Source organism: Rattus norvegicus, chromosome 17, assembly GCF_021556685.1.
Source record: "Rattus norvegicus strain SHRSP/BbbUtx chromosome 17, alternate assembly SHRSP_T2T, whole genome shotgun sequence".
NCBI lineage: Eukaryota > Metazoa > Chordata > Mammalia > Rodentia > Muridae > Rattus > Rattus norvegicus.
In genome coordinates this window covers 73,463,406-73,490,557 of record NC_141550.1, presented here as the reverse complement: position 1 = coordinate 73,490,557, position 27,152 = coordinate 73,463,406, and the positions used below count along the sequence as shown (strand labels likewise).

Below are 27,152 nucleotides of genomic sequence, written 5' to 3'. Positions count from 1 at the left end.
CTCCCTCCCTTCTCTCGCGAGACGGGAAACGAGGGGGAGGTGGGGCGAGCGAGAGATGCACCAATGAGATAGCAGGTCTCCCATGACTGACAGCACCGGCGGCCTCTCGCACGCCCCGCCCCGGCTACGGAGCTCGCTCTCCTCTCCCCGCGCTCTCCCCGCCTCCCCTCCCTCCCCTCCCGGCTCTTCTCTTCCCGTTGAGGTGGCGGCCGGCCTCGCTTCTTTCTCAGCTCCGTTTTTCCTCTCCTCGCTTTTTTCCCTCTTCCCCCCGGGGCCCAGAACGGCCGGACTTCTCGCTCCCTTCTCTACGGTGGCCTCCGAGCCCTTGTGTGCGCTCCTTTCCCCGCCATGAATGAGGAATACGACGTGATCGTGCTGGGCACCGGCCTGACGGTGAGCTGCGATGGGGAGACGTGTCCGGCCGGCCTCTGCCGGGCCCGGGGCGAGGGCGGGTCCGGTCGGTGTACACTAGCTCCGCCCGCGCCCGGACTGCCGGTGTCTGCACCCCATTGGCGACTGTCCCAAGTCGCCCGTGTTGGGTCGTCTCCCTTGGGAGGGAGGTCGTGGCTTGGTGGGATGCACTGATTTGAAGACGCCCTAGTGTGTTAGGAAAAGCCAGGATGTGGAACCCAGGACGTGTATTTGGGAAGCCAGCCCATTGGGAAGTTGAGGGCTGAATCGCCCAACAGCCGGAGAGAAACAGTCCGGTCCTCCTGCAGGAAGGAAGAGGAAAGGGAAAACAGCTCGTGCTCCTGGCACTTCCCTTTTGGGTGGATGACCTCTCCCGCTTGGAAGCAGGCGAGCGCCGAACCGAGCGGGAGGGAGTCGCTGCTGGCGCTTGCATTTCTATGTGGCGAGCAACAGCAGCTTGCTCAGCTGGTCACTTGGCGCAGAAAGCGAGGCAGAAGAATGATCGCTGATTGGTGATTTGTCCTAGAGTTTGGCCAACTTAAAGTTTCTAGAGAGAATAATGAAACGGTTTTTTTTTTTTAAATTCCTTTTTCTAATAAGCCTTAAGTATTGTTTTACCGTCCTCTCATCCTCTCTCTCTGGGAATGGGAAATGAATTTTCTCAAAACTTGTCTATTAAACACTTTTCACGCCGGGCCCTTGCTATGTTTCCCTTTTGTTCGGTTTATTGCGTGTCACCACTGTTTCTTGAGGAGGAGGAGGCCAAGTTCTATCACTTCAGGCAGGTTAGAAAGTAAATGCGCAGCGTGAATATGCTGGTATATAAATGTAAGGGGCTATCTAATGCTACAGTTATGTTTTCGTATCTGCTTAGGTCTGGAAAAAATAGAGACAGGTTTTTATATCTTGTGCTCCCCCCACCCCCAGCCTCCGCTGTAACAAAAGAGCTAATCATTTGCAAAAAGGAATTGGAAAGAGAACCAACCATTTTGACTATCAATTGCGGTGTGAGTGTGGGTGGGTGGGGGAGTTGAACGTGAAATTATGAGTGAATTACTTCATCAGGAACATTGATGTATGCATCCTATATGTATGTCCATCAAGTCTCCAAGTCATTTAATAAGAGCCGAGGCTTTTGAGTTTGTTGAAATGTTCGACATTTCTTAGGATCAAATTGATATCTTTAAGATAAAACACTCTGAAATAACTCTTTTAGAGAAAACCTTCATTTTTCTACTTCTTTATACTTTTAGGAAAAGCTTAGTTTTCTCTTTACAGCGATCAATGATGATTGCTAGAAGAGATTGTTGTATTCTGACAAGGTCTCACTATGTAGCCCTGGTTGACCAGGAATGCAGAGCTCTGCCTATCCCTGCCTCCTGGGCGTTGGGATGAAAGGCAAGGCCAAGAGGTCCTACGAGGCTCAGTGAACATGTGATTGCCCAAAGAGTAGACTGTCAGATAGACAGCATTGCTCATCTACAAAGCCATCTACTTACTTTGAATGAATGATTGAGTCAGTCGAGATCTCTCTCTCTCTCTCTCTCTCTCTCTCTCTCTCTCTCTCTGTCTCTGTCTCTCTCTCTGTCTCTGTCTCTCTCTCTGTCTCTCTCTGTCTCTCTCTGTCTCTCTGTCTCTCTCTCTGTCTCTCTCTCTCTCTCTCTCTCTCTCTCTTTCTCTCTTCTTTTTTGGGGCAAAGTCTTTTTGTATAGCCGGCTATCCTAGAACTCTCTATGTAGATCAGGCTGGCCCTGAACTCAAAAGTGATATTTCTACCCTCTCACTATCCCAGTGGTCAGTGCTGGGATTAAAAGGCACATACCATCACACCCAGGGTTGGGGTAGGGGGTGGTTGTCAGTTGGGAAGACTCAATGCCTAAATTAATCACTCTACCCTGCTCTCTGCAGGTTGACCTTTTTTAGTGCCTAATTGGGGTTCCAATAGTACGCAGCATACTGAGTTGTTTGTGTGGCCTGTTAAGCCGGCCCTGTGGCTGCCAGTGTATTGTGAGAGCCAATTATTTCCTTTTTGTATTGTCATTGCTAATACTTCATATTTGCCCATTAATAAGATCGGTGAACTGTAGATAAGTGAGTGCACAGCCATCATGCCGGCTTCCACAGGCCTAGTTTAGAAGCATCATTTTGTATCAAAGACAGCACATCTCTTTAACAAAGTAACACCCTTTATTTAAATTTTCACTTGAATTATAAATTTCTTAGTGATTAGTGGATACATATGTAACTAGAATTTAGAACAGTTTCTGCTTTCTTACAGCTGTGCTAACTTTCTTACGGGCCTTCCTAGATACATACTAGATGGTCTTTGAGAATTGTATCAGTGTAGGATTGTGATCATCACAGGCCCATCCTTGATAAAAGTAGTAATAGGGGGATGATATTAGTAAGATTTGGGTGAAATCTTGAATTAGGTTAAGTCTTGAAGAGACAGTCAAAGTTAAAAATCACAAATTAGAAGTAACTTTGAATATCAGAGTGTACACACCAATTAGTGTTTGACTTGTAGACATTCAGTGCTGGAGATTTAAGAATCTAATAGAAGGGTGTATGCCAAATGTATAATATTGGCACGTCAAGGACTTTGAGTGAAGGACACTTGTTACTTCAGTGTTGGTGTTGGCATTGTTTTCTATCAGTTAAATTCACATTAGTCCACAAGCATTGAAAGTAACTTTAGTAAAGAAGACTAATTTTCTATGAGAAAAAGCAGATTCTGTATTATTCTCTAAGGTTGAGAATTCTCTAAGGTTGAGACTGTGAGGTCATGGTACACACCTTTAATCCCAGCACTTGGGGGCAGGAGTGGGCACAGACACAGATGAACCTCTGAGTTGGAGGCCAGCCTGGTCAACAGAGCTTCAGGACAGCCAGGGCTACACAGAGAAACCCTGTCTTGAAAAAGAAAAGTGGTAGTACCCCTCCCCTTCCGAACCTATAGTGTATGGACAAGCTTTTCTGCTGACACCAGAGTAAGGAGAGTGACAGTCTTGGTAACAGTGTTTTGTGAGGCTGATTTTTGTGCTGTGACATAGCGAATGCATTAAGTCCTAGCGAGCTTTCTGGGGACTTCAGCCCCTTCAACTAGGTTCAGGCTGCTTTGCCTTTTGAATTATTCAGTCTCATTTTTGCTTCCTATCCCTTCTTTGTTGGTTGGCTGGCAACTTCTGCATTTCTGTGCTTTGAGCATGTGTAAGCAGACTTTTACCACATAATTGGCACACAACTCATATGGGCTTGGTAATAAATCACTGAGTTGTGCTGGAATTAGTTTATTTGAAAAGAGCCAGCTCCACAGCCATTTGTGTTTCCTGAAGTCTTTGTTCTTGTTTTATTTTCTCTACAGTAAGCCTACAGATTATGAGCAGAAACATGTACTTTGGCGTGTAAACAACTCATTCTCAGCATTATATGCTTGAAGATTATTTTATATCCCAGAGTACTCTCCATATTATTTCTCTTTATTAAAACATACTTATCAAATTCTAGGTTTTGTGCTTGATTTGAGAATCCTAAACTATAATTTAAATTTGCTCAGACTTAGATTTGATCTTGAAAACCTTTGCCATAGCTTCGAGAGGTATGGACAAAGGACTTTGTGTTCCTTGCAGTAGTAGTCACAGGCCAATGTTTTCAAATTCTTTAAAATCAAACTCTTTTTTTAAAAAGGTTGAGTATTCCTAGCCTAGAAATGTTGAATTTAGAGTGCTCCAAATGAATCAAGACACAAGTGGAGGAGTAATAAGAGGAAATGTAGGCTCTGAGGAGTCTATGCATATAATCTCAGTACTGAGGAGCCAGAGGCAGGAGATTGGAGTTTGTAGCCAGCTTAAGCTACATAGTGAGACCCTATCTGACTTAAAAAAGAAAGGAAGCACGAGAAGTTCAGATAGAATCCCCAGAACCTCCATAAAAGGAGGTTAACTGACTTTGAAAATATTGGTAAGCCTGTTGTGATGGTATACCCCTTAATCCCACTACTCAAGAACTCTTAAGTTCAAGGCCAGCCTGGTCTACGTAGTGAGTTCTGGATAGCCAGGGCTACATAGAGAGACCCCATCTCAAAACAAACTAATTAAGTATTGGTAAGCTTCAAGTAGCAGGGGCTAGTAGAGTAGATGGTGTAGTGGGAAAAGGGGCTTGCTGCCAAGCCTTACAACTCGAATTTGATTCCTGGGACTCACAGGCCATGAGATCAGGTCTCTGCTTTCAAGTGTTCCTATGACTCTCAATTTGCCCATGGTATCCATATGCATACATACAAAAGTGTCAATAAAAATGTGTGCAGGGCTAGGCAAATAGTGTCAGTATGCTGCTTGTGGAGAAACGAGGGCCTCCAGATTCAAAACAAAAACCAAGGGGGTTGGGGATTTAGCTCAGTGGTAGAGCGTTTGCTTAGCAAGCACAAGGCCCTGGGTTCGGTCCCCAGGTCCGGGGGGGGGGGGGGGGGGGAAGAAAAGAACAAAAACCAAAGTGGTATTTGTTCTAAGTGACACTTTGGAACAGGTTTTTAAATTATTAGGCCCCTTATTTTGGTGCTTAGCCTTCTGTTTTAGGGCCATGGTTATGCATGTTTGTAGGTGTGTGAAGAGTTAGATGTAGATGCTATTCAGCAAAGTTTGCTGTGACTTTGTTTCAGAAGTTGAGCTGTGAAGTCCGCTTTTATTAAGTGAGAATGTGGCGTTTTGGTCATACTCTTTTTAAATGCAAGAGCCTGTTATTCTGCTTTCATATATATTGAACAGTATATCCTAATATGTTACTGAAAGAAGCCGGGGAGCTGGGTGAAGTGGGCCACAGCTTTAGTCCCTGTGCTGGGAGGCAGAAGCAGGCAGATCTCTTGAGTTCAAGGCCAGCCTGGTCTATCTACATGAAGTGTTCCAGGAGAGCCAGTGTATATAGTGAGGTCCTGCCTTGATAAAAAGGAAAAGAGAGAGATAGAGACAAGGTATTGCTTTTAAGTAATATTAGGGCTGATTATTGTATTTGTAAAATGCTTTCAATTCTGTTTATCAATATGACATTAAGACAGTGAATAGGTAGACAGATAATGGAAAATGTTTTGCAGTACTTATGTGCATATGCATAGGTTTATTAAGGACTTCACATTTCTAAAATATATAATGATCTTTTATAAAGTGGCACAAAAATCCCATTTAAGAAAAGGAGTCAGGGCTTGAGAGGTGGCTCAGCAGGTATGAGTACTTGTTACTCTTGCAGAGGACCTGGGTTTGATTGAGAGGTGGCTCAGCAGGCATGAGCACTTGTTACTCTTGCAGAGGACCTAGGTTTGATTGAGAGGTGGCTCAGCAGGCATGAGCACTTGTTACTCTTGCAGAGGACCTAGGTTTGATTGAGAGGTGGCTCAGCAGGCATGAGCACTTGTTACTCTTGCAGAGGACCTGGGTTTGATTTCCAGCACCCACATTGTGGCTCACAGCCATCTGTTGTAACCCCAGGCCCAGAAATGCATATATGTACATGCTGGCAAAATACTCATGCATATAAAGTCAAAAAAGTAAAACAGAAATAAACTTAAGTGGGCTGGAGAGATAGCTCAGTGGTTAAGGGCACCCGACTGCTCTTCCAGAGGACCTGAGTTCAAATCCCAGCAACCACATGGTGGCTCACAACCATCTGTAATGAGATCTGATGCCCTCTTCTGGTGTGTCTGAAGACAGCTACAGTGTACTCATATATATAATAAATAAATAAAATATTAAAAAAAAAAAGAAATAAACTTAAGTGTTTTGTAAAAAATGAGTCAGTGGCACCAGTGCTTACCCAGAATTCCTAACCTCCAGGCAGCTTACAGTGACAAGCTCTGCAGCTACAGCCATCTGATGCTCTCTTCTGGTCTCTGGGCACATGCACACACGCATGCTCGCGCGCGCACACACACACACACACACACACACACACACACACACACTAATATGTGTAACTATCGATGAAATATTTTAAAAATTAAATATTGCAAACAAGGGGGGAAAGGGCTGAAAGTGTGATTAAGTTCTAGCAGGTTCTGCCACTCATCAATCAGTTATAAAGTGTTCTCAGCCTCATTTCATCAGGATCCATGAGGAAACCACACCCAGAGTGACTAAAATGGGCCTGAAATAGGGATTTTCATATATGTCAACGCAGTCTGCAGTCATAATGGAAGGCTTTCCATGGTGTGCTGTAACATGGTGTGCCCGAAGTGGCCACAGAAGAGTATTTAACTAGCAAAGAACTGGAAGTCAGTGCCCCACCAAGAGGAGAGTGTTCCCATGGTGTATTCACTCGGTGGAGTCCTCTTGCTTTGCTATCAGAAGTGCAGTTCCCTAGACTGGCTGCTTCCACAGCACCTGGGAACCTACCAGAAACACAGAGACAGACACAGGAATCAGAATCTGCATTTTCACATGAGCCCCAGGTGACTGTCACTTGAGAAATGCTGCTCTAGTAGCTGCTCTTCAGATAGCCGTCCCAGACCAGCTTTATCACCATCACCTATGTAGGAACTTGTTAGAAATGCAGGTTTTCTACATGGACTGACCCTGGACTCTGACCTCATAGGTAGCAATGAATATCCTAGTAAGAGCACCAGTGGAAGGGGAAGCCCTGGGTCCTGCTAAGACTGAACCCCCAGAGAACGTGATTGTTGGGGGGAGGGCGGTAATGGGGGGAGCATGGGGAGGGGAACACCCATCTAGGAGGGGAGGGGAGGGGTTAGGGGGATGTTGGCCTGGAAACCGGGAAAGGGAATAACAATCGAAATGTAAAAAAAAAAAAAAAAGAAAGAAATGCAGGTTTTCATCCCCTCCTTTCCGAAGCAGTCCAAGAGGCAGATCTCAGTTTTATTAGACCTTGGGGAGCTATGGATTCAGCCTGAGTCTCCAGAGCCTGCTTATAGTACATTTTTCAGCAAGACAGTAGATTGTGGCAAAATAGGAAACATGTCTTGAGATCCTCTGCTTGCAGGATTAAGCAGAATTTCATATAGGACATAATATTTTAGGCTTTGCAGGCCACATGGGTTCGGTCACAACTGCTGTTACTGGGAAATTAGCCACAGACTGTCTGTATACAAACAAGCATTAAGATTATTTATAAAACGAGTCTACCAGCTAGATTTGACCGTGTACCCAAGAGGCCCTGTTCTGTAACAAGAATAAGTGGTTCCTTGTAAGACTTCAAACAAGCTGTATGTGCCTTTGGCTCTAGCACTTACGAAGCAGACGAGGTGGATCTCGGAGTTCAGGCCAGCCAGAGATACACAGTAAGACACTGTCAAAAGGCAGAGCAACACCAATAAAAACAAATCTTATCTGGGGGTATGTGTGAGGAAAGCCTAGGACAAGCACTGACTGTTCATCTGTTTTGAGATGGGGTTTCTCACTGGCCCTGAACGAATCTGGGTAACCATGGAGGCCCAGGGCTCTGCCTGACCTGAAGCCCCAGCACTGGGCTCACAAGCCTGTGCTAGCCTGCTTGACCTTTTCATGTGGGTCTGGAGCTCTAACACTGGTTCTTGTGCATGGAAGGATTGTGGACCAAGTTGTCTCCTCAACCCATCCTTTAAACACCCTTGTGTTGGACTTCAAAGCATCTGCCAAACAGCACGGGTAATTTATTTTAGCTCTTACTTTCAGAGGTTTCAGCTGCAATGGCTGGGAGGCTGTAATGAGGCAGAGCAGCCCACATACTGACACAGAGAATACATGTGCTGGATGGCTGTCTTTTCCTCCCTCCATACCAAATGCCTGCACCTTCCTTCCACATGACAAGGCTGCCACATTCAGGTTAGGTCTACCCCTGCCCTGCCAAATACACTCAGGAAATCCTAGTTTACTCTAAACAACACAGATCTTCTGAGTGTTAGAATGTTTCAGTTAATGATATGAAAAGTTTTGTCTACCTTGTAGTATGTGTTGGAACATGCTAGTACTTAAAGTGTGTGTGCCAGCCTAGTAGTAGGAAAACTCACTCTTAAGATAAAAAGAGGAGAGTCAAATGTAACCTTTATTCTCCTGTAGTAATTGTCATCTTGGAGCTGACTGCCCCCATCTGCTAACCTAGGCCTGGAAGCTTCTAGCCTCCATACAATCTAATGTAGGCCCAGCATGTTTTCAGCTGCTGAGATTTGACTGGTGAATAGACTCACCTCTTCTTAGTTCTTTCTAACTCTGGCTGGCTGGTTCAGTTTGGCTGTTCTCGCTCAAAGTTCTCTCCATCTGATTGATTCAACCTGGCTTTTCTCAACTTCTCCTGAATTGCTTTTCCTGGCCTTAAACTAAGTCTGTTTTAATCTTTTCCCTCCTCATTCTCTAGCTCATTCTGTCTTCACCTGTGTGTAGCTTGTTCTCTCTCTGCAACCTGTTTGTGCACCTGTCCTGGTAAAACTGCTGCTTTCCTTTCTTTCTGCACTGTTAGCTTTAGGAGGACTCCTTTCCTCTCTCTTCTCGTGAGAATTAGGAATATCCTATTCAGTCAAATTTTTCTCTGATTCATCACTTTGTCTGCCACTCAATTAGACATCACTTTCAAACAAGGGTGCTTCCTTCTACAAACTAACTTTACCTTCATTGTTTGAGATTAGAGGTGTGCCCTAAGGACATGTCTGTATTCCAGCCAGAGGGATTAAAGGTGTGTGCTAAGACTGAGCCGCACCACAACAGGAAACACCTCTTTTCAATAAATAACACAATCTTGGGTGCACACTGTGATGAAATATGCTGCAACAATCAGCAGTTACCCTGTGGTGTTAGATGGGCTTTCCAACATTATTTTGCATTCATAAATTGTATTTATTAGTACAAATGATGGGTTTTATCTTTATTTTTTTTATGCTCATCGTCTTTTCCTTCAGTGTATGTTTATGCACCCTGTACTTGCCTGGTGCCCATGGAGGCTAGAAAAAGGTCATAGTTCTTGGAACTAAAAGTTGTAGATGTTGGGAACTGCCTTGTGGGCATTGGGAAACAATCACAGTTTTTCTGAAGAGCTTCTGGTGTTTTAACCTCTGCACCATCTCTCCAGCCCTCAACCGCTGTGTCCTTGCAGGTTTCCAGGGGTAGGTCTGTGTCAGGTGGTGAGGGAATGAAGAAAAGGCAGTCATCACACAGATGGGGTGGCCCGTGCTTTCTGCTGGAGAAGCCTCAGCATCCCAGAAGCTCAGTGTGTGTTTTATATAGAATTGAATAGAGATGATCATTGGATACATCTGAACAAGGAGACCTGGTTTTAAGAGGTTCAGTTTTGAAAGAATTTACCAAAGCCAAATAGTCATAGTTTGTTAGTTATTTCAAATAAAGATGTTACCTCATGTAAGTTTTTACATTCAGTCTGTAAATGAATGGCACTGAAGGTTTTCCTTGAGCTGGATTTTGTCACATGCAGTGTAAAAATGGGTGCTACAAGTGTGCCTTTAAGTTAAATTTCAATGCCTCATAAAGGCCTTAGTGAATGCTTAGTAGAAAGGAACAGAGTAACAGGATGCAGTGAAAGCTGCCTTTGCTCTGTCTGCCCAGTTAAAAACCAGCTCTTCTGTCCTAGTAGTGGGAATCTTATTTTCACCTGGGAGCTCACTGGAGTCTAGGAGAGGCCTTAAACCTACCCGTTTTGTCATGGTGAACGAGTGTTTTAATTGCTAAGAGAAGGCATAGTGAGTCTACTTTTAATAAAGAAGACACGTAAACATGTTGGCTATGCCTTCTCTTTTAAAAATATCCGTTTACTTTTAGGAATGTATCCTGTCGGGGATAATGTCAGTGAATGGAAAGAAGGTTCTTCATATGGATCAGAACCCATACTATGGAGGAGAAAGTGCATCTATAACACCGCTGGAAGATGTAAGTCTCTGCTCACACCTCTTTGCAGTAGGGTTACTTGTGGTGCCCTCTTTTGCTTTTGGACCTGGTCTTGGTTTTGGCTTATTATTACTGCCATTTTTTTTGTGGGGTAGGAGGAGGGTTTGAGACAGGGTGTTTTTCTGCCCAGTCCTGGATCTCTATACAGACCATGCTGGCTTCAAGTTCCCAGAGCTTCCCCACCTGCCTCCACTTCTGTCCGAGTGCTGGGATTAAGGGTGTGGAGCACCTCACCTGGCAGTTTTGGCTTATTAAATGCTGTTTAATAAGTTGGTGGCTCCGATTTCTTTCTTTCTTTCTTTTTTTTTTTTTTTTTTTTTTTTTTGGTTCTTTTTTTCGGAGCTGGGGACCGAACCCAGGGCCTTGCGCTTCCTAGGCAAGCGCTCTACCACTGAGCTAAATCCCCAACCCCGAGGCTCCGATTTCTTAAGAGCTTCTAGTGTGGGGGTTGTAAAAGTGTTCAGTGAGGACAAAGAAGCATGGGGTGGGCTGTGCCCAGTGTGCCAGCTGACGCTATTGCCGATACCTGGTCTGATTATGGCTTTAGTCTCTTGTCACCCTGTATTCCTCATTGCTGTTTCAATTGGAGTTGTGTTTGTGGGGTTAAAGTCAGAGCTGAGAGTCTAAGTTACTGCTGTTTGCTCCACTGTCTTTTCTCCTTGTCATTTTCTCCTCTTCCCTTTTTGAATAAGACATGAGTTATAAGTGAGTTTTTCTAAATTTATCTGAAGCTTGTAAACATTTACATGTATGGAGATTAATACCTCTTTTTGTGAAAATAATGTATATTTTCCCCGTAAGTATTAAAATCACTGCCTCATTAATTTAATACATATATCAAATATCCCTTTAGGAATATAGGAGAGTTGAAAGTACTTTATTACCAGTGTAGCAAGACCTTCCCTCTGAATCTAGAGTTAACATTTTGGTGCATTCAGTTAGATTTTGTTGTTGTTGTTGTTACTTGTTACTTGTTACTGGTTTTTGTTTTGTTTTGTTTTGTTTTTTTAATTTTCAAAGTTTTGTTATGTAGCCCTAGCTGGCCTTGAACTCAAGATTTCCCTGCTTCCAGTGTGCTGGATTATGGGTCTGTGCCATTAGACATAGCTTTCTTGTGATTTTGTTTTGTTTTGTTTTTCCAGAGCTGAGGACTGAACCCAGGGCCTTGCGCTTGCTAGGCAAGCGCTCTACCACTGAGCTAAATCCCCAACCCCTTCTTGTGATTTTGAAAAGTTGAAAGTAATTAAGACATTGTGGCACTTGACCTACATATTTCAGCTTCCATCTATTAAGGATGACATTTTCTATATCATCATAATGTCACTACATTTATGAAAATGAAAGTATATTCAGGTAGTAGACTATATTCAGATGTCCAGTAGTCCAGAGAGTGATATTTAGCTCTTCAGTAAACTTGTCTTTAAAGCCAGGATTCCCTGAGGGTTCAAGCATTGTGTGTGTTTCTTCTCTCTGTTCTCTGAATCTACAAGTCTCACCACCTTTCCTCTGTCTTTCTTACCTTTGGAGAAGTTCAGGCTACGAGTCTGAAAAAACTTGTTGATAACTTCATACACTATATTCTGGGAGGCACTCATTGGAGGTGAATGCGTGCGTAGCGTTCTTTGGTGACATAATCATTGGTGTGTGTATGTTCACACTCATCAAAGTGTATACATTAAGTGTGTGCAGTTTTATACAACAGTCGTATTTCAGTAAAACTTCAGAACAGCAAGTTAACAGGTACTAATTCTAACTATCGTTTCTAGTTTTGAAATGTGTAACATTTCTTTATTTAACTTGTGTAGCTAGAGAAGCAAAAATAGAGGGAATGAGTTTAAATGATTCTACAATAAGTGGGAAACAGACTTCTGCAGTGCTCATTAATCTTAGCATCATTCATAAATTAAATACTGTGTTTAATTACATAGTATATTGAGACCTAAAAGCCTTATCTGACCAAATAGAAGTTTTTATCAGACAACAGACTTTTATCTGACTCAGACTTAATGTGCCTGTACTTTACCTCTTGCTGCGATACACCATAGCCACTCAGTCTAAAAACGACTGGTAACTTTTGATGAAAATTACATTTGTTACATTATTGATATTTTTGTTCTGCTTTTAGTTATACAAAAGATTTAAATTACCAGGACAACCACCAGCATCGATGGGGAGAGGAAGAGACTGGAATGTTGACTTAATTCCCAAGTTCCTTATGGCCAATGGTAAAGAGTTCTGATATAATTTGTGACAGTGTACTCAACCTGACCTGGATGGAGAGACTGTTACCCCAGGCTGGATGCGCTGGGGCTTGTTTATGTCAGAAGTGGTTAAGCAGTATGTTCCATTGTAAGTGTCTGCAGTCAGGTTAAGAATGGAGGGAAGCGGGGAAAGAAGCAAAATCATGATGTGGCACAGTGCCTATCAGAATTGAAGATTTTGTAATATATATAAAGTTCTCAGGAAATTACAGACATTTCACACTTGTTGCAGGTCTGGTATGGTGCAGTACAACCAAAATTCTCAATACAGTAACATTGTAAATATTTGTAAGACTCCCATTTTGAGGCTTACTTGATAATCTACATGAATACATGAAACCGAGTCTTACATGGTCAGTTAAAGGTTTTCTAATTTGTAAGCTTTTGAGATTAACTTCACATTAAAGGTCTCTGTATTTTAGGAGACTAAAGTATCTTGTATCTTTTCTGTGGTATCCTTTTTTTTTTTTTTTTTGGCTAGGATGGTATTGCATAGTGAACCAGGCATAGTGGTATATACCTGTAATCCCAGGACTCAGGAAGCTAAGACAGGATTGCTAATAGTGTGGGGCTAGCCTGTGCAACAAGTAAATTTTAGGTCAACCAAGTCTCACAGTGGGATGCACTGTCTGGTGAAAAAAATAAATAAAACAAGAAAAAACAAATTTTGTTACAAATTTATTTCCTATGAAATAAAGCATTACTTTTTCCTTTCTTTTGTTTATGTTTTATAGTTTGTATTAGTACAGACTTTATTTGTCTTAAATTTAAATAATAACGGAATCCTTCTGGGGTAAATAATCAACCAGTTTGTATAATCTAGGTAACATTAACAGTAAGTGGAAAGGAAACAATTTACATGGTCAGAGTCTCATTCAGATTTGGTTTTACAGTGCTAGGGATTGAGCCACCATTTAGACTTAATTATGCTTGACGTTTTGATGTATAAGATACATCTATGTATATATGTATGTGGTTCCAGTTAGCATGTAGTTTTCAGCCTGTGTACATAGTGGTACCTGTCAATATCAACAACTCACACATTCCTTTCTTCTGTCCTCTTTTTTTTTTTTTTTAAAGATCTATTTATTTATTATTTATGAGTACACTGTCACTGTCCTCAGTCACACCAGAAGAGGGCATCAGATCCCATTACAGATGGTTGTGAGCCACCATGTGGTTACTGGGATTTGAACTCAGGACCTCTGGAAGAGCAGTCAGTGCTCTTAACCTCTGAGCCATCTCTCCAGCCTATCCCTCCTCTTTATTGTACCCCCTACATACACATTCGTATGTAGGAAGCATTGTGATTCTTTCCCAGAAGCCTTTTCTGCTTATTGCTGTGTTTGGATTTGCCTTTCCCTGTACCTTTATTCACTTTTGATAGTATTCATTCTGTTTCTGTCACTTTGTTATTGAAAGTGAGATTTGGATTTTAAATATAAATCTGTTGTCTATTAGAGGGCAGGGTGAGTTTTAGTTATTTACCAACTCCCCTGTTTCTTGGTGAGTTGGCCAGTGTTGTGCTCGGTATGTTTATAAAGTGTTCCCCTCGCAGTGAACTCTTACAGATGATTGCCTGACTCAGGACACAGGGTAGCCTCTCAGTCGGCCTCTGCTGTACAGCTCTGCTCCAGGTCTTGTGTTACAGAGCATTCGCTGGTGCTTTTGATTGTGGTGCTTCCTAGGCTTACTTAATACACTGACTGTTTTCTTTTTAACCAAGTGATCCTAAGAATATCAGTATTTGCTGTCAGATTTTTTTTTCTTTTAATTGGATATTTTTTATTTACATTTCAAATGTTATCCCCTTTCCTGGTTTCCTAGCCATAAACCCTGTATATCCCCCCACCGGCCCCCACTTCTATTAGGGTGTTCCCCTCCCCAACCACCACAAGGCCATCCTGTGCTACATATGCAGCTGGAGCCCTGGGTCTGTCCATGTGTACTCTTTGGGTGATGGTTTAGTCCCTGGGAGCTCTGGTTGGTTGGAGTGGTTTTTTTTTTTTTTTTTAAATATATATATATATATATACACACACACACACACACATATATAGTCATTTTATTGCCATATAAAATTGCCTCTTGTACTGTTTATACATGACTCTATGGTATGAAGCTCACCTACTTTTATCTTCTTTGAAAACTTTCAAAGAGGCTGGCCATTTGGTACTTGGTACCATTTATTGTTACCATTTTGTCTTGAAATTTTATCCTATTACTAGCCCAGGGCCTTCTTCCTCAGCCTTCTGACATGGTTGCCTGGTGTGCCATATTGAATTATATAGTCAATTTGTAATTGTGGGTCTTCATATTGGGGCCAGTTGATACAGGTGTTCAGTGTACCTGAACTCTGCTCATGAGTACCTTCTCATACTTTATTTCTTGACTATATTTGTTTTAGTTGTGGAGTTTGAACATAGTGGCTCATACATGATGTACTCTTCCACTGAGTCATGTCTCCAGCCCTAACGACCCTGTTGTAGTGCTCCTTTCAGAGCAGCAGTAAGATGGTCTTGGTCTCATAAACGTGTTGGTGATTGGTGCATGAGCCTCCTAAGGCTTACAGACAGGTGATATTCCTAATTGTGATCTTAAGCTATCTGATGCCGATGATAGCTTCTAATAAATATAAGTTGAAATATTGTCTGTGTCTGATACAGAACAGAAGTGCAAAGTTGCCTGAATCACTTGCAGTAAACCAGATCTCTTATCACTGCTGGTTCATATTTCATGGCCTTTGCACATGATGGAGGTTCACTAGCCTACAAGTTGTAACATTGAGCTTAAACATGTGCTTAAGGTATATATTCTAGCCGCACCACTTAAAATGTGACTTTGGAAGCTTCTGGTAAGACCTGCTGTACAATGTCAGGAAAAAGTTGGGAGGCTTTAATAGCAAGTTTTGCTCCTTTTTAATGGTGGTAAGGTTTGAGTGACAGTTTGCATTACGTGGCTTTTCTAGGTCAGTTGGTGAAGATGCTGCTTTTCACAGAGGTCACTCGTTATATGGACTTCAAAGTGATCGAAGGGAGCTTTGTCTACAAGGGAGGGAAAATCTACAAGGTTCCTTCCACTGAAGCAGAAGCCCTGGCGTCTAGTACGTAATTCTCATTTTATTATCACAATGAGATTTCTAGTGAAAAGTAATCTCAGAGATCCATTTATCTAGGCACAAGTACTTACTGATTATGTCCCAGTTAACTTCAGTGTTTGTTCCATTTAGAAGAAGCCAGGAAAGGATATAAAACTAGGAGTTTTCCCATTTTTATCTTACTACCAGCTGTACGTTGGTAGGACTGACTCAAGCAGAGAGCTTAGGGTTGCACACATCGCCCTGTCTCTCGTGTATATCATACTTTTTTTAAAAATTAATTTTTAGACAAGGTTTTACTATGTAGCTCCAGCTGCCCTAGGTCTAGATCAGGTTGGCTTAGAACTCATAGAGATCCCCCTGCCTTTACAGTCAAGTGCTGGAATTAAAGGTACGTGTCACCACAGCCAGTGTATTTCTTTTAAAGATTTTTTAAAAAATTTATTTATTTGCCTCTATATATGTGTGTGCACCACATGGGTGCCTAGTGCCCATGGAGGCCAGGAGGAGGCATTAGATCTCATGGGACTGGAGTTACAGATGGTTGTGAGCGACCATGTGGGTGTTGTTAACTGAACCTGGATTGGCTGCAGAGCAGCAAGTGCTCCTAGCTGCTGAGCCCTCTCTCAGGCCTGTGTGGAGCAGTGCACTGGTTGTTAAAGATTTCATTAAGCAAGTGTCCTACAGTGCAGGCACTATCTAAACTAAGTTGCGGTTACGTCTTCCTTGGTGTCTTGGTCTTTTCCCATGAGGTCTAAGTGTGTCATAGCATTCAGAGGTGGAAAGCAAGCAACATTCATAATTTGGGGAACTGGCTGAATCACAGATCAGCATTGTTAGAAGAAGAACATTGGTATAGATGCATTTGGATCAATTTTTTTCAGCGTTACTTATTTTGTGTATAAGATACAGAATTAATTCAACTTCTCTGAAAATGTGTACCATTTATTTAGTAAGGTTTTGCTGTGCAATTGAATATTGTGAATGACCTGTTTTAAAGTGTTGTGCAGCTGGTGTCCAGGTTATGTAAATGATATATGTTGAGTCATGACATTGGTGTTTAAAGTGCCCCCACATTCTTAGTTTCTCAGTGTCTAATTCTGTGTGCTTTTTGAAAAAATATTTTTCAGGCTTAATGGGACTGTTTGAGAAACGCCGCTTCAGGAAGTTCCTAGTTTATGTTGCCAACTTTGATGAAAAAGATCCTAGAACTTTTGAGGGTGTGGATCCTAAGAAGACCTCCATGAGAGATGTGTATAAGAAGTTTGATTTGGGCCAGGATGTTATAGACTTTACTGGCCATTCTCTTGCATTGTACAGAACAGATGAGTAAGTAGGCTAATGAGTGTCGTTGGCTTGGCTCTACAAAGGCAGCGGACCATTTGCTAGCAGTGCTAGGAGGTGCTTTACTGCAAGTGATCTCGGCAACATTACAGGTCCTGTACTGGATCAGTCATATTAGATGTTGATGACAGACAAAGGATGAGGATTCCAGTCAGGACTTTTGGGGTTTTCAGATCTATTTCTTTCTTGAAACTTTGAACTGTGAGACTCCAACTGTGAAACTCCAAATGTGAGACTTTGGACTCGTGTGTTGCTGTTTGGTCCTGGGAAGGAGGTTCTGGTTGCAAATAAGTGTGTGAGTGTTTAAAGAGAAATTAGGGGATAGTAGTTTGAAATCAACAAGAAAGAAATAGACTTCTAGGGGTTGGGGATTTAGCTCAGTGGTAGAGTGCTTGCCTAGCAAGCGCAAGGCTCTGGGTTCGGTCCTCGGCTCAAAAAAAAAAAAAAAGCACAAATAAATAAACAAACAAACAAACAGACTTCTAATATTCATTTCCTTTCCCCAGCTACTTAGACCAGCCATGTTGTGAAACGATTAACAGAATTAAACTTTACAGCGAGTCTTTGGCAAGATATGGTAAAAGCCCATACCTCTATCCACTTTATGGTCTTGGGGAATTGCCACAAGGATTTGCAAGGTGAGTGCTTGTTTTACCCATTACCTATAACCCTGAAGATCCTAGACTTACTTCATCCTGACTCATGAAGGTGAAAAACGGCTCTGAAAAATGAAATGCTATTTGCTTGTTTTCTGTTTTGGGGATTTTAATCTTATTAAAATGAAATTTATGCACAATAAACACAGAGCTTCAGTTAAGTGAAATGTAGTTTGAAAAGTGTATACACTTTATAGACATGTATCATCGCAATTCCAATTACTACAGAAATGTTTTCCTCCCACACAAAGTTACCTGAGATCATAGTTAGTCCCCTCCACATAGAAGAATACATTCTGTGCTCATCAGTGCGTATAAGATCCCCTTAGGTTGGTGCACGGGCTGAGGACCCACCTAAACTGAGAGTCACAGTATTACATATATTGCATGGTTAGACCTCAGTCTTTGGTGGGATGTCTGGATTTCCAGTTTAGGGCTATTATGAATGAAGGTTTTATGAGAGTTCTGTGCACAGATAATATTGCTGACTTGATGTTGAAAGTATGATTTCAAAAGTAATAAAGCACTGCTTTCCTGAGCACTTGTGCCATTATTATACACACAGCAGTGAGAGTCTTATTTATTCCATACTTGGTACTATTAATTGACATTAACATTACATTTATTAATGTGTGTATAAGTGTATGTGCATGTATATGTGTGCGCGCTTGTATATGTGGGATGGTTGCGGACTCTGTCCTACTTAGTAGTTCCTGTGAATTGAACTTGATGTGAGATTAGTAAGTGTCTTTATCAAACTTTTTTTAAAATTTTTTTTATTAATTTTATTTATATGAGTACAGTGTAGCTGTCTTGAGATGCACCTGGAGAGGGTATCAGATCCCATTACAGATAGTTGTGAGCCACCATGTGGTTGCTGGGATTTGAACTCAGGTCCTCTGGAAGAGCAGTCAGTGCTCTTAACCGCTGAGCCATCTCTCCAGCACCCTTTATCAAACTTTTTAATTAAAATTTTTTTGATGTTTTGAGACAAGTCTTTTGATGTTTTGAGGCCGTCTCTGTATGTGTCTCTGGCTGTCATGGAGCTAGCTGGTTTGTCATTCTGTCTGGATTTGAGCTTAGAGATCGCCTTCCTCTGTCGAGTTCTGGGAGTGAAGGCATGTGTTATAGTGCTCAGTTATAGCTTTACATTTAATCTGTGTTTTGCGTGTGTGTGTGTGTGTGTGTGTGTGTGTGTGTGTGTGTGAGGGATAACATAATTTTACCTTTTAAAATAGTTTCATGCTGTGTCTGTGCCCGTGCATCTTCCCTATGGAGCAGAGGACAGCTTGTAGAGTCTGACCTTTCCTCCTACCATGTGGACTCCAGACTCGGCCATCAGGCTTACTTGCAGACAGTGTCCCAGCTCCACATCTCGCTGACCCTCATGTAGCTTCACTTTGCATGCCTAGAAAACTAATCTTTACCGCCATTTCATGAACTATTTGTAATTTTGTTTTGGGATTGTCCAAGTCTTTTGCCAAGTTTTAAAGATTTGAGTTTTTTGGTTTTTTTTGTGGGTCATTTTGATGTATTCTGGCTCCAGTCTTTTGTCAGACCTGACACATTACAAATATTTCCTTCTAGTTGGTGCTTGCATTTTATAAGAAATTTCATAGTTTGTGAAGCTCACTATGTCAAACGTATTTACATGTGTTTAATGCACTTTGAGAACTATGGAATCTTTGCTTGGCCAAAGGGCACGAAGAGATGTTAGAGTTTTGCCTTTTCATGTAACTGTCATCACTCCTCTTGAATGTTGATGCGTAAGTGATGGAGGGCTTGGGCCTAATTCCTAAGCCCTGGGATTTAGTTGTTCTAGCTGCATTGTGTGCCTGCGTGCGTGCGTGCGTGCGTGCGTGCGTGCGTGCGTGCGTGCGTGCGTGCGTGCGTGCGTGCGTGTTAGCCGCATGTTGATGTCTAGTTGGAGGTTGATTGAGTTGCCTTTGCCTTTTCCTCGCTGCCCTGCTTCCTGTAATGTTGTAGTGAAGTCTTAAGTCAGTTGATGTGGATCTTCAGATTTTGTCTTGGCTATTATATTAGTGACACACAGGCAAGCACATCTGTGCCACATCTCCAGATTAGCTTTTGTTTATTTGGAAATATTTTGCCTTCATTTTGAAGGACTTTGGCTCTTGCTTGTTTGCATTTAGCACATTGAAACTAGTATGGCCAGGGCTGCTTTTGACATGAATGAGAAGGCGGCTGTCTCTGAACCCAGGGACTCTCCTTTGGATAGTGTGGATTTTTCTCTTCTGGCACTAATCTGACTTTTGGGTTTTCTTCAGTTTTTGACAGTCTTGCTGTTTGAATATTTAGATTATACTTCTAAAAGAGCCAAATTCAGAATTTTAGGTCATTATTTCTTAAACTATTTGGTCATAGTCTGCTTCTCTTTTGGAGCAGCAGTCTCTTGTGTGTCCTCGAGGTCCTTGGTGTTCACACTCTGTGTGAGTTACTGAGGCTCTGTGCATCTGACTTTCTCTTTGTTCACTTTGGGTGATGTATTTTCATTTGTCCTAAATAGTATCACTTTTTCGGGTTCTTTTTTCTATGTAGTACTGGGAGTTGGTCCCGGGGCTTTACTCTGTTATGCAAGATCGCTATTGTTGAATTATTCCTTTTTCATATGAAGGAAAAAAGAGCTATATTCCTCTTTATCTCCCATTAATCTCCCCTGGGTTTTCCTTGCCCTTCTAGTTCTCTTCCACATAGACCTGTTCTATTCCTGTCATACATGCATGTGTGTGTGTGTATGTATTTATTGTGTTACATTATACATTAGAAATATGTTTAGAAAAATGTATTCACATCCAAGTCCTGTATTTGAGAACTGTGATTTAAGTTTTATTTTGCTTAACATCATGATTATTCAGATTTCTTTTTATATACTTTCATTTTTATCTACGCTGGACTACTCCTTTTCCTTCATTTACCTCTCAGTAGTTCCCTTTTTCCCACCTGTCAGACACTTTGTTTCTACACTTTCCCTCGTACTTCCGTGTTGAATGTTTATGGTCCAGTTACCCTCAATTAGTACATACTATAATCCATCTAGATTTAAGAAGGAAGATTTAACAGTTCTTATAATTGTAAACATAATTAATTGATTAAAAAAACTTTTTTAGGTTAAGTGCTATATATGGAGGTACCTACATGTTGAATAAGCCAATTGAAGAAATCATTGTGCAAAATGGAAAAGTGGTTGGCGTGAAATCTGAAGGAGAGGTAACTATTCCTGGGAAGAAAATGTGTTGTCTGCTGAACAGCGTGGTGTAGATGTTGATGTTAATGTTGGATAGACACATGCGCGCTCTGCGTTTGGGTCTGCCTGTCTGATTAAAGTTCTTTTTTAGTATTAGTATTCTTTATATATTAGGAAGTATTTTGTTCTTCCTTGTCTTCCTTTTAGATCTCACATGTGTCTTCAGGAAGCTTCAGGAAACAGAAGTGGGTGTAATGCATTTGTCATATAACTGAACCTTGATGATGGCATCATCTGTTTACAGCATACACTGGTTCCTTCCTGCTAGCACAGACATGATAATAATAATCTAATAATAATCTCTTGAAGTCAAAGTAGAGCCAGGATTTGAATTACTTCTGATTACCCTGCCACTGCCCAGGGAAAACTTAGAATTATTGGCAAAGCTAGTTTAAATGCTTAGCTGTAGTTCAGTAATTATGAACTTATGAAGATAATATAGTTGTTGGTTTCGAGATTTTTTTGGTGGTGCTTGGGGTGGACTCTAGGACCTTATACTTTGTAGGCTTGCCCCAATATAATGTTCTAAAAGGAAAAACACTATAAACACTGATTAAATTTTAAATTATTTACCCAAATAGTTATTTTGAGTAATGCTCCAATGAGCACTGGTGTACAATTACCTGTCTTCAAGATCTTGCCTTCAGTGCTTTTGATTTTATTTGAAGAGGCTGGACTGCTGGATTAACTTATTTTTATTTATTTATTTATTTTTTTTTTTGAGAAATTGCTGTGCTGTGACACCGGGAAAATTATGCTTCATTCTCATGAGGAGTACGCATATTCTGCTGTCACTGGCTTTGGTAGTAGCCATCCTAATAGGGGTCTTGTGGTTTCGGTTTGCACATTACTGGTACTTTTAGTGATGTGCTGCTTAGCCATTTGTAGAGCTCCTTTAGAGTTATGTCAAATTCTTTGCCCTTTTTGTATGAGACAAGGTTTCTCTATATAGCTTTGGCTGTCGTGGAACTTGCTCTGTGGATCAGGTTAGATTTGAACTCAGATCTACCTGTCTCTGCCTCCTGATAGCTGGGATTAAAGGCATTTGCCATCACTGCCTGTCTCTTTGCCCATTTTTTAATCAGGTCTTTTTAAAAAAAATGATGAATTTTTCTTGATATACTGTGACTCTTACTCCCTACCAGATATATTATTCACAAATATTTCTTGTCACGTTTCTGTTTCTTTTACCTGAATACACACAAATGAGTCTTTGTTGTGCTAAAAACTCACTACCAAATTATAATAAATGAAGGTTTTCCTTACATTTTTTTCCTCTTGAGATTTTTTTTTTTTTTCTCGGAGCTGGGGACTGAACCCAGGGCCTTGCACTTGCTAGGCAAGCACTCTACCAGAGCTAAATCCCCAACCCCTCTCTTGAGAATTTTTGGTCTTTATAGTTTGGGATAAGTTTTAGCTTTTTTCTTTAGTGTATTAATAGCTTTACAAGGACAATGGTTTTGTTCTGTGTTTTTGGGTCTCATGCAGGTAGCCAGACCTCACTGACCTAAAGTATAAACAGATTGGCCTCAAAATTTGATTCTACCCCTGTATCTAAGTGCTGAGATTATAGGTGCGCGCAACACAGTTTTAAGATTTGCCATGTCCCAGAATTGATTTGTCAAAAGTCACTTGCAAGTATGCTATTTATTTCTGGCTTCTCTTTTCTGTCTGTGTGCCAGTACCAGGTACCAAACCATATCGACTGCAGTAATCTTTAGGGGAGTCCTCCATCTGTGCTCTTATTTCAAGATGTTTTAGTTACTGAATTTAAGTCTTTAGCATTCAATATACATTTCCAGACTGATTTAGAGAGTTTAACCTTCCAATACACGAATGTTGCTATGTTTCCACGTCATCTCTAGAAGATCTTTTAAATGTTTTGTTACAGATTGCTCGCTGTAAGCAGCTCATCTGTGATCCCAGCTATGTCAAGGATCGGGTTGAAAAAGTAGGCCAGGTAATCAGAGTGATCTGTATCCTTAGCCACCCCATCAAGAACACCAACGATGCTAACTCCTGCCAGATCATCATTCCACAGAACCAAGTCAACCGCAAGTCAGGTGAGTTTGAAGGACAGATGAGGGTAGAATTTTGTGAACCTTCTTAGTGTTTCACCCAGATTCCTGCCTTTACTCCGTACTAGAGTAGAGACTTTCCTGTAACCTGGGAAGCCAGGTGTGGTCCTCCTAGCAGCAGTGCAGGGAAATGATCTCAGCCTTGTAAAGACACTATCTGGAATCATGGCTTCAGGTCTGGAGTGCATGGATGACTCTTATGGGCTTCTAGTTTTACTTGCTAGTTTCAAGTCAGGACTTCATCTGAAGTTTCAACTCCAATTTTGATTTAAGCAGTGATTTTCAACAGGGTGTGTGTATTTTGGCTGGAACACCACATCTCTGATTTCACTCAGATGTGGTTTTCAGTAGTTTTCCCCCCTTCCACTTAGAAACTAAACCACATAACATTTTCGCTAAACAATTTTTTAAAAAATGATTCTCAGAATCTCAGACCTGTAAAAACTTAAAAGTTTCAGAAATTTCTACATTTGAAATTACTTAGTTGTAAATACATTGAATCTAGTAAATATGATTTTTTTTTTTTTTTCCGGAGCTGGGGACCGAACCCAGGGCCTTGCGCTTGCTAGGCAAGCGCTCTACCACTGAGCTAAATCCCCAACCCCATAAATATGATTTTCAAAAAATAATTCACTCAGTAAGATGTGACAAGAAGAATGTGTGGTCCCTGAGCACAGGCCCCAGCCATCTGGCAGAGTAGGCTAGAATAGATCTTGTTATATCCAGTCAGAGAAGAGCCTACCTCTGTGGCCAGCGTATCTGTAAATATATTTTGTATCTGAGTCTTATATGTGGGAGCATGGGGCTGAAAGGAAGATCCAGACCAAACTTGTAGGATGCTGTTATAAACCCCAACACTAAATGTAAAAGTTAACTTGGGAGTGTCTGCAGACCCATGGCCGCCCGCCTCCTGTATGTCCTTCCACTGTCTGGAGAGGACTGATAAGTGTAAGGTCATAATCTGGCCTTAAGAAAAATGTTAACCATCAATCAAGGTAAAACTTTAGCTTGTGTGCGCCCTCATTAACTTTTACTTCTCTTGTCTCTTCGTGACCTATTTGGACTTTTTGTAAAATGCTGAATTTTTTTTAAGAAAGTAAGGTTTTGTCCTCACTTTTTTTTATATTTTCCATCTTGGAATAACCTTTGACTTTAGTACAAAACTGCCATCTAGAATCCTTTCTCATTGGAAAGCTTTTTAAATTTAATCATTATCAAATATATACACTATAGAATTTTTATATGCTTTATTATTTTGATTAAAATATTTTAAATTATATAATAAGTAAGTACTTAATAAATCAGCTTAGTGCTGGGTGGTGGTCCATGTGTCTTTAATCCCAGCACTTAAGAGGCAGAGGCAAGAGGTTTTCTTGAGCCAGCCTGGTCTACAAAATAAGTTCTAGGTCATCCAGGGCTACACAGTAAAAGGCCATCTTGAAAATCAGATTTCTTTTTTTTTTTTTTTTTTTTAAGATTTATTTATTTATTATATATAAGTACACTGTAGCTGTCTTCAGATACACCAGAAGAGGGCATCAGATCTCTTTACAGATGGTTGTGAGCCACCATGTGGTTGCTGGGAATTGAACTCATGACCTCTGAAAGAGCAGTCGGGTGCTCTTAACCGCTGAGCCATCTCTCCAGCCCCGAAAATCAGATTTCTTAACTATTCAAAACCTTTCCAAACGCAGGCTCTAGAGTGGTAGAAAAATCCCTTTAAGGTAATTTTTTTTTGGAGACAGGGTCTCACTGTCAGGCCTTGAACTCACTACATAGACAACCATACCCAGCTACTATGATTTTTTTAAATATTTGATGTGAGCCATACCTAGGGCAGCGTTCATTGCCAGGTTTGGCAGTTCATAGTCACATACATCCTCAGTCTCAATACTTTACAGAACTCTTTCATGGGAAAACTACCCTGAAGGAGGAAAGATTTTGACTCATGTTTTTAGAGTGTGGACATTCAAGGCCTCAGTGGTCATGTCAATGTTAGTATGACACAACTGCTTCTTACCTCATGGAAACTAGGAATGCAAAGAAAGACAAGAAACTGCCCACAGTTGCTTGAGTGGTTTTTAACCCCTTTGGGGGATGAATGGCCCCTTTAGAGGGGTCCCATTAATCAGCTATTCTACGTATTATTTACATTAGAATTCCTAACAACATTATCATTATGATGTAGTAACAGATAATTTTATGGTTGGGGTTGCCACAGCACGAGGAACTGTTTCAAAGGATCACACACAGCATTAGGAAGGTTGAGAACCACTGTGCTAGACCCCATTCTCTAACAGCACACTCAGCTCTGAGCTCATGAGAGGGCCAGTGATACTGATACTCTCATGATCAAGTTACTTTCAAGAGCACCACTAACAGAAGACCAATCCTTCAGAGCATGAGTCTGTTTTGAGTGACATTTTATATCCAAATCATACCATAGTCAAGAGAAATTTCATTAAATATTTGCAATTTGCCAAAATTTAGTTTATTTCCATATATAACACATTGAGATGACGGTGCCTGTTTCAAGTAATTTTAATTTATAACGAAGTGAAAGCATGCGATACTTGAGTGCACTTATGTCCAGAGTTTACAAGTGTCATGTATGTTATTTACTTCTAGATATCTATGTTTGCATGATCTCCTTTGCACATAATGTGGCAGCACAGGGCAAGTATATTGCCATTGTAAGTACAACTGTGGAGACTAAGGAACCAGAGAAAGAAATCAGACCAGCTTTGGAGCTCTTGGAACCAATTGAACAAAAGTGAGTATTGTGCTTATTCATGTCAACTAAAATCAAAGCTGAGATGTTGGTGTCTGTGCACGGTCAGGTAATTCAATGCCTCTGGCTTAGAAAATAAGGCAAAGCAGTGTGATATGAATTTGTTTTTCCCCCATATAGATTTGTCAGCATCAGCGACCTCTTTGTACCTAAAGATTTGGGAACAGATAGTCAGGTGAGTGTGATGATCTGAAAAGATGTTACTAGTCTTTACTGGGGAACATCCATTCCTAAGTAGTCTGAGTCTGTTTAATTCTTACTTCCAGATCTTTATTTCCCGTGCCTATGATGCTACCACACACTTTGAGACAACCTGTGATGACATCAAAGATATCTATAAGAGGATGACAGGGTCTGAGTTTGACTTTGAAGAAATGAAGCGCAAGAAGAATGACATTTATGGAGAAGACTAACAGCAGTACATATTATGTAATTAGGACAAACTTAAAATTTGGCAAATAATGTATATTGTATGAAATCAATATTGTAAGCCCTGCTTTTATGATCGAAGTGGAGATTGAAGAGTGCTATACCAGTGAATGCTCCCTCACTTTTCTAATATCATGTATTAACTTGTTTTCATGGAATGGCTAGTCAGAATTGGTTGGTTCTGTTCAGTTTAACCAAACTGCATTTTTTTTTTTTTGTAGTGAAGGAGCTGTTCTAAACATATATTGATATCGATAGAGAACTTGATACAGTACTTGTATCTTTTAATCACTGTAGCCTTTACGATTGTGTGATGTTGCCCAAGAGCTGGATCCATACAATTTGTTGCCATCCTGATATTGGGAGTCAAATTGAATATCCTTTGGTTTCTGAAAACGTTCAGTTTTCGCTATTTTGTTATGTCAAGTATTACAGCAGGGCCCAGATAGGAGAGCCACATGTTTTGTTTATGTGGGTATAAACTTTAACCAAACTTCAGACTTAGGGAGTTGTTTGGAGAAGCCAATATGTGGTATTTTAACCTACAATTGCTGAGAAAGGGAAAGCAGGTAAAAATATAGAAGCACCTTTTATCCCAGGTATGGCTTCTTCAACGGACCAAGCTGCAATGCAGTATTGATTTGACAGAGCCTCAATTTCGATGATGTCTGTTCCAAAATGGCTCCAAATGATTTCTGTACTGCAAAATAAAGCCAAACTCTGGAAACCACTGCTTTTGGTATTGTGTGTCTATGTCCTGCACATGCAGACTACAGAACAACTGCTGAAGAGGCAAGAAAGATTTGGGATGGGAGCCATTTCCTGGCTTCACTTCAGTAGTTGCATTTCATTAGTTACTGGTGACCTTAGTAGTCGTGCTCCCTCACCCTGTCCTGTCTATCACTAAGTACTGGACAAGCACCAACCGGTTAGTTTCATGTTTTGTAG

At 41.1% G+C, this 27,152-nt stretch overlaps 1 protein-coding gene across 1 annotated transcript; it reads left to right on the top strand.

Moving 5' to 3' along the window:
• The first annotated feature begins 248 nt into the window (after nucleotides 1-248).
• Gdi2 (GDP dissociation inhibitor 2) lies at nucleotides 249-26,934 on the top strand. Its single transcript, NM_017276.2, has 11 exons — nucleotides 249-393; nucleotides 10,158-10,265; nucleotides 12,409-12,508; nucleotides 15,513-15,647; nucleotides 16,772-16,970; nucleotides 17,492-17,623; nucleotides 20,770-20,869; nucleotides 22,798-22,969; nucleotides 25,613-25,757; nucleotides 25,896-25,950; nucleotides 26,042-26,934. Exons 1-11 carry the CDS (start codon nucleotides 349-351, stop codon nucleotides 26,186-26,188), a joined length of 1,338 nt encoding a protein of 445 aa, NP_058972.2. The 5' UTR covers nucleotides 249-348; the 3' UTR covers nucleotides 26,189-26,934.
• Nucleotides 26,935-27,152: the final 218 nt, after the last annotated feature.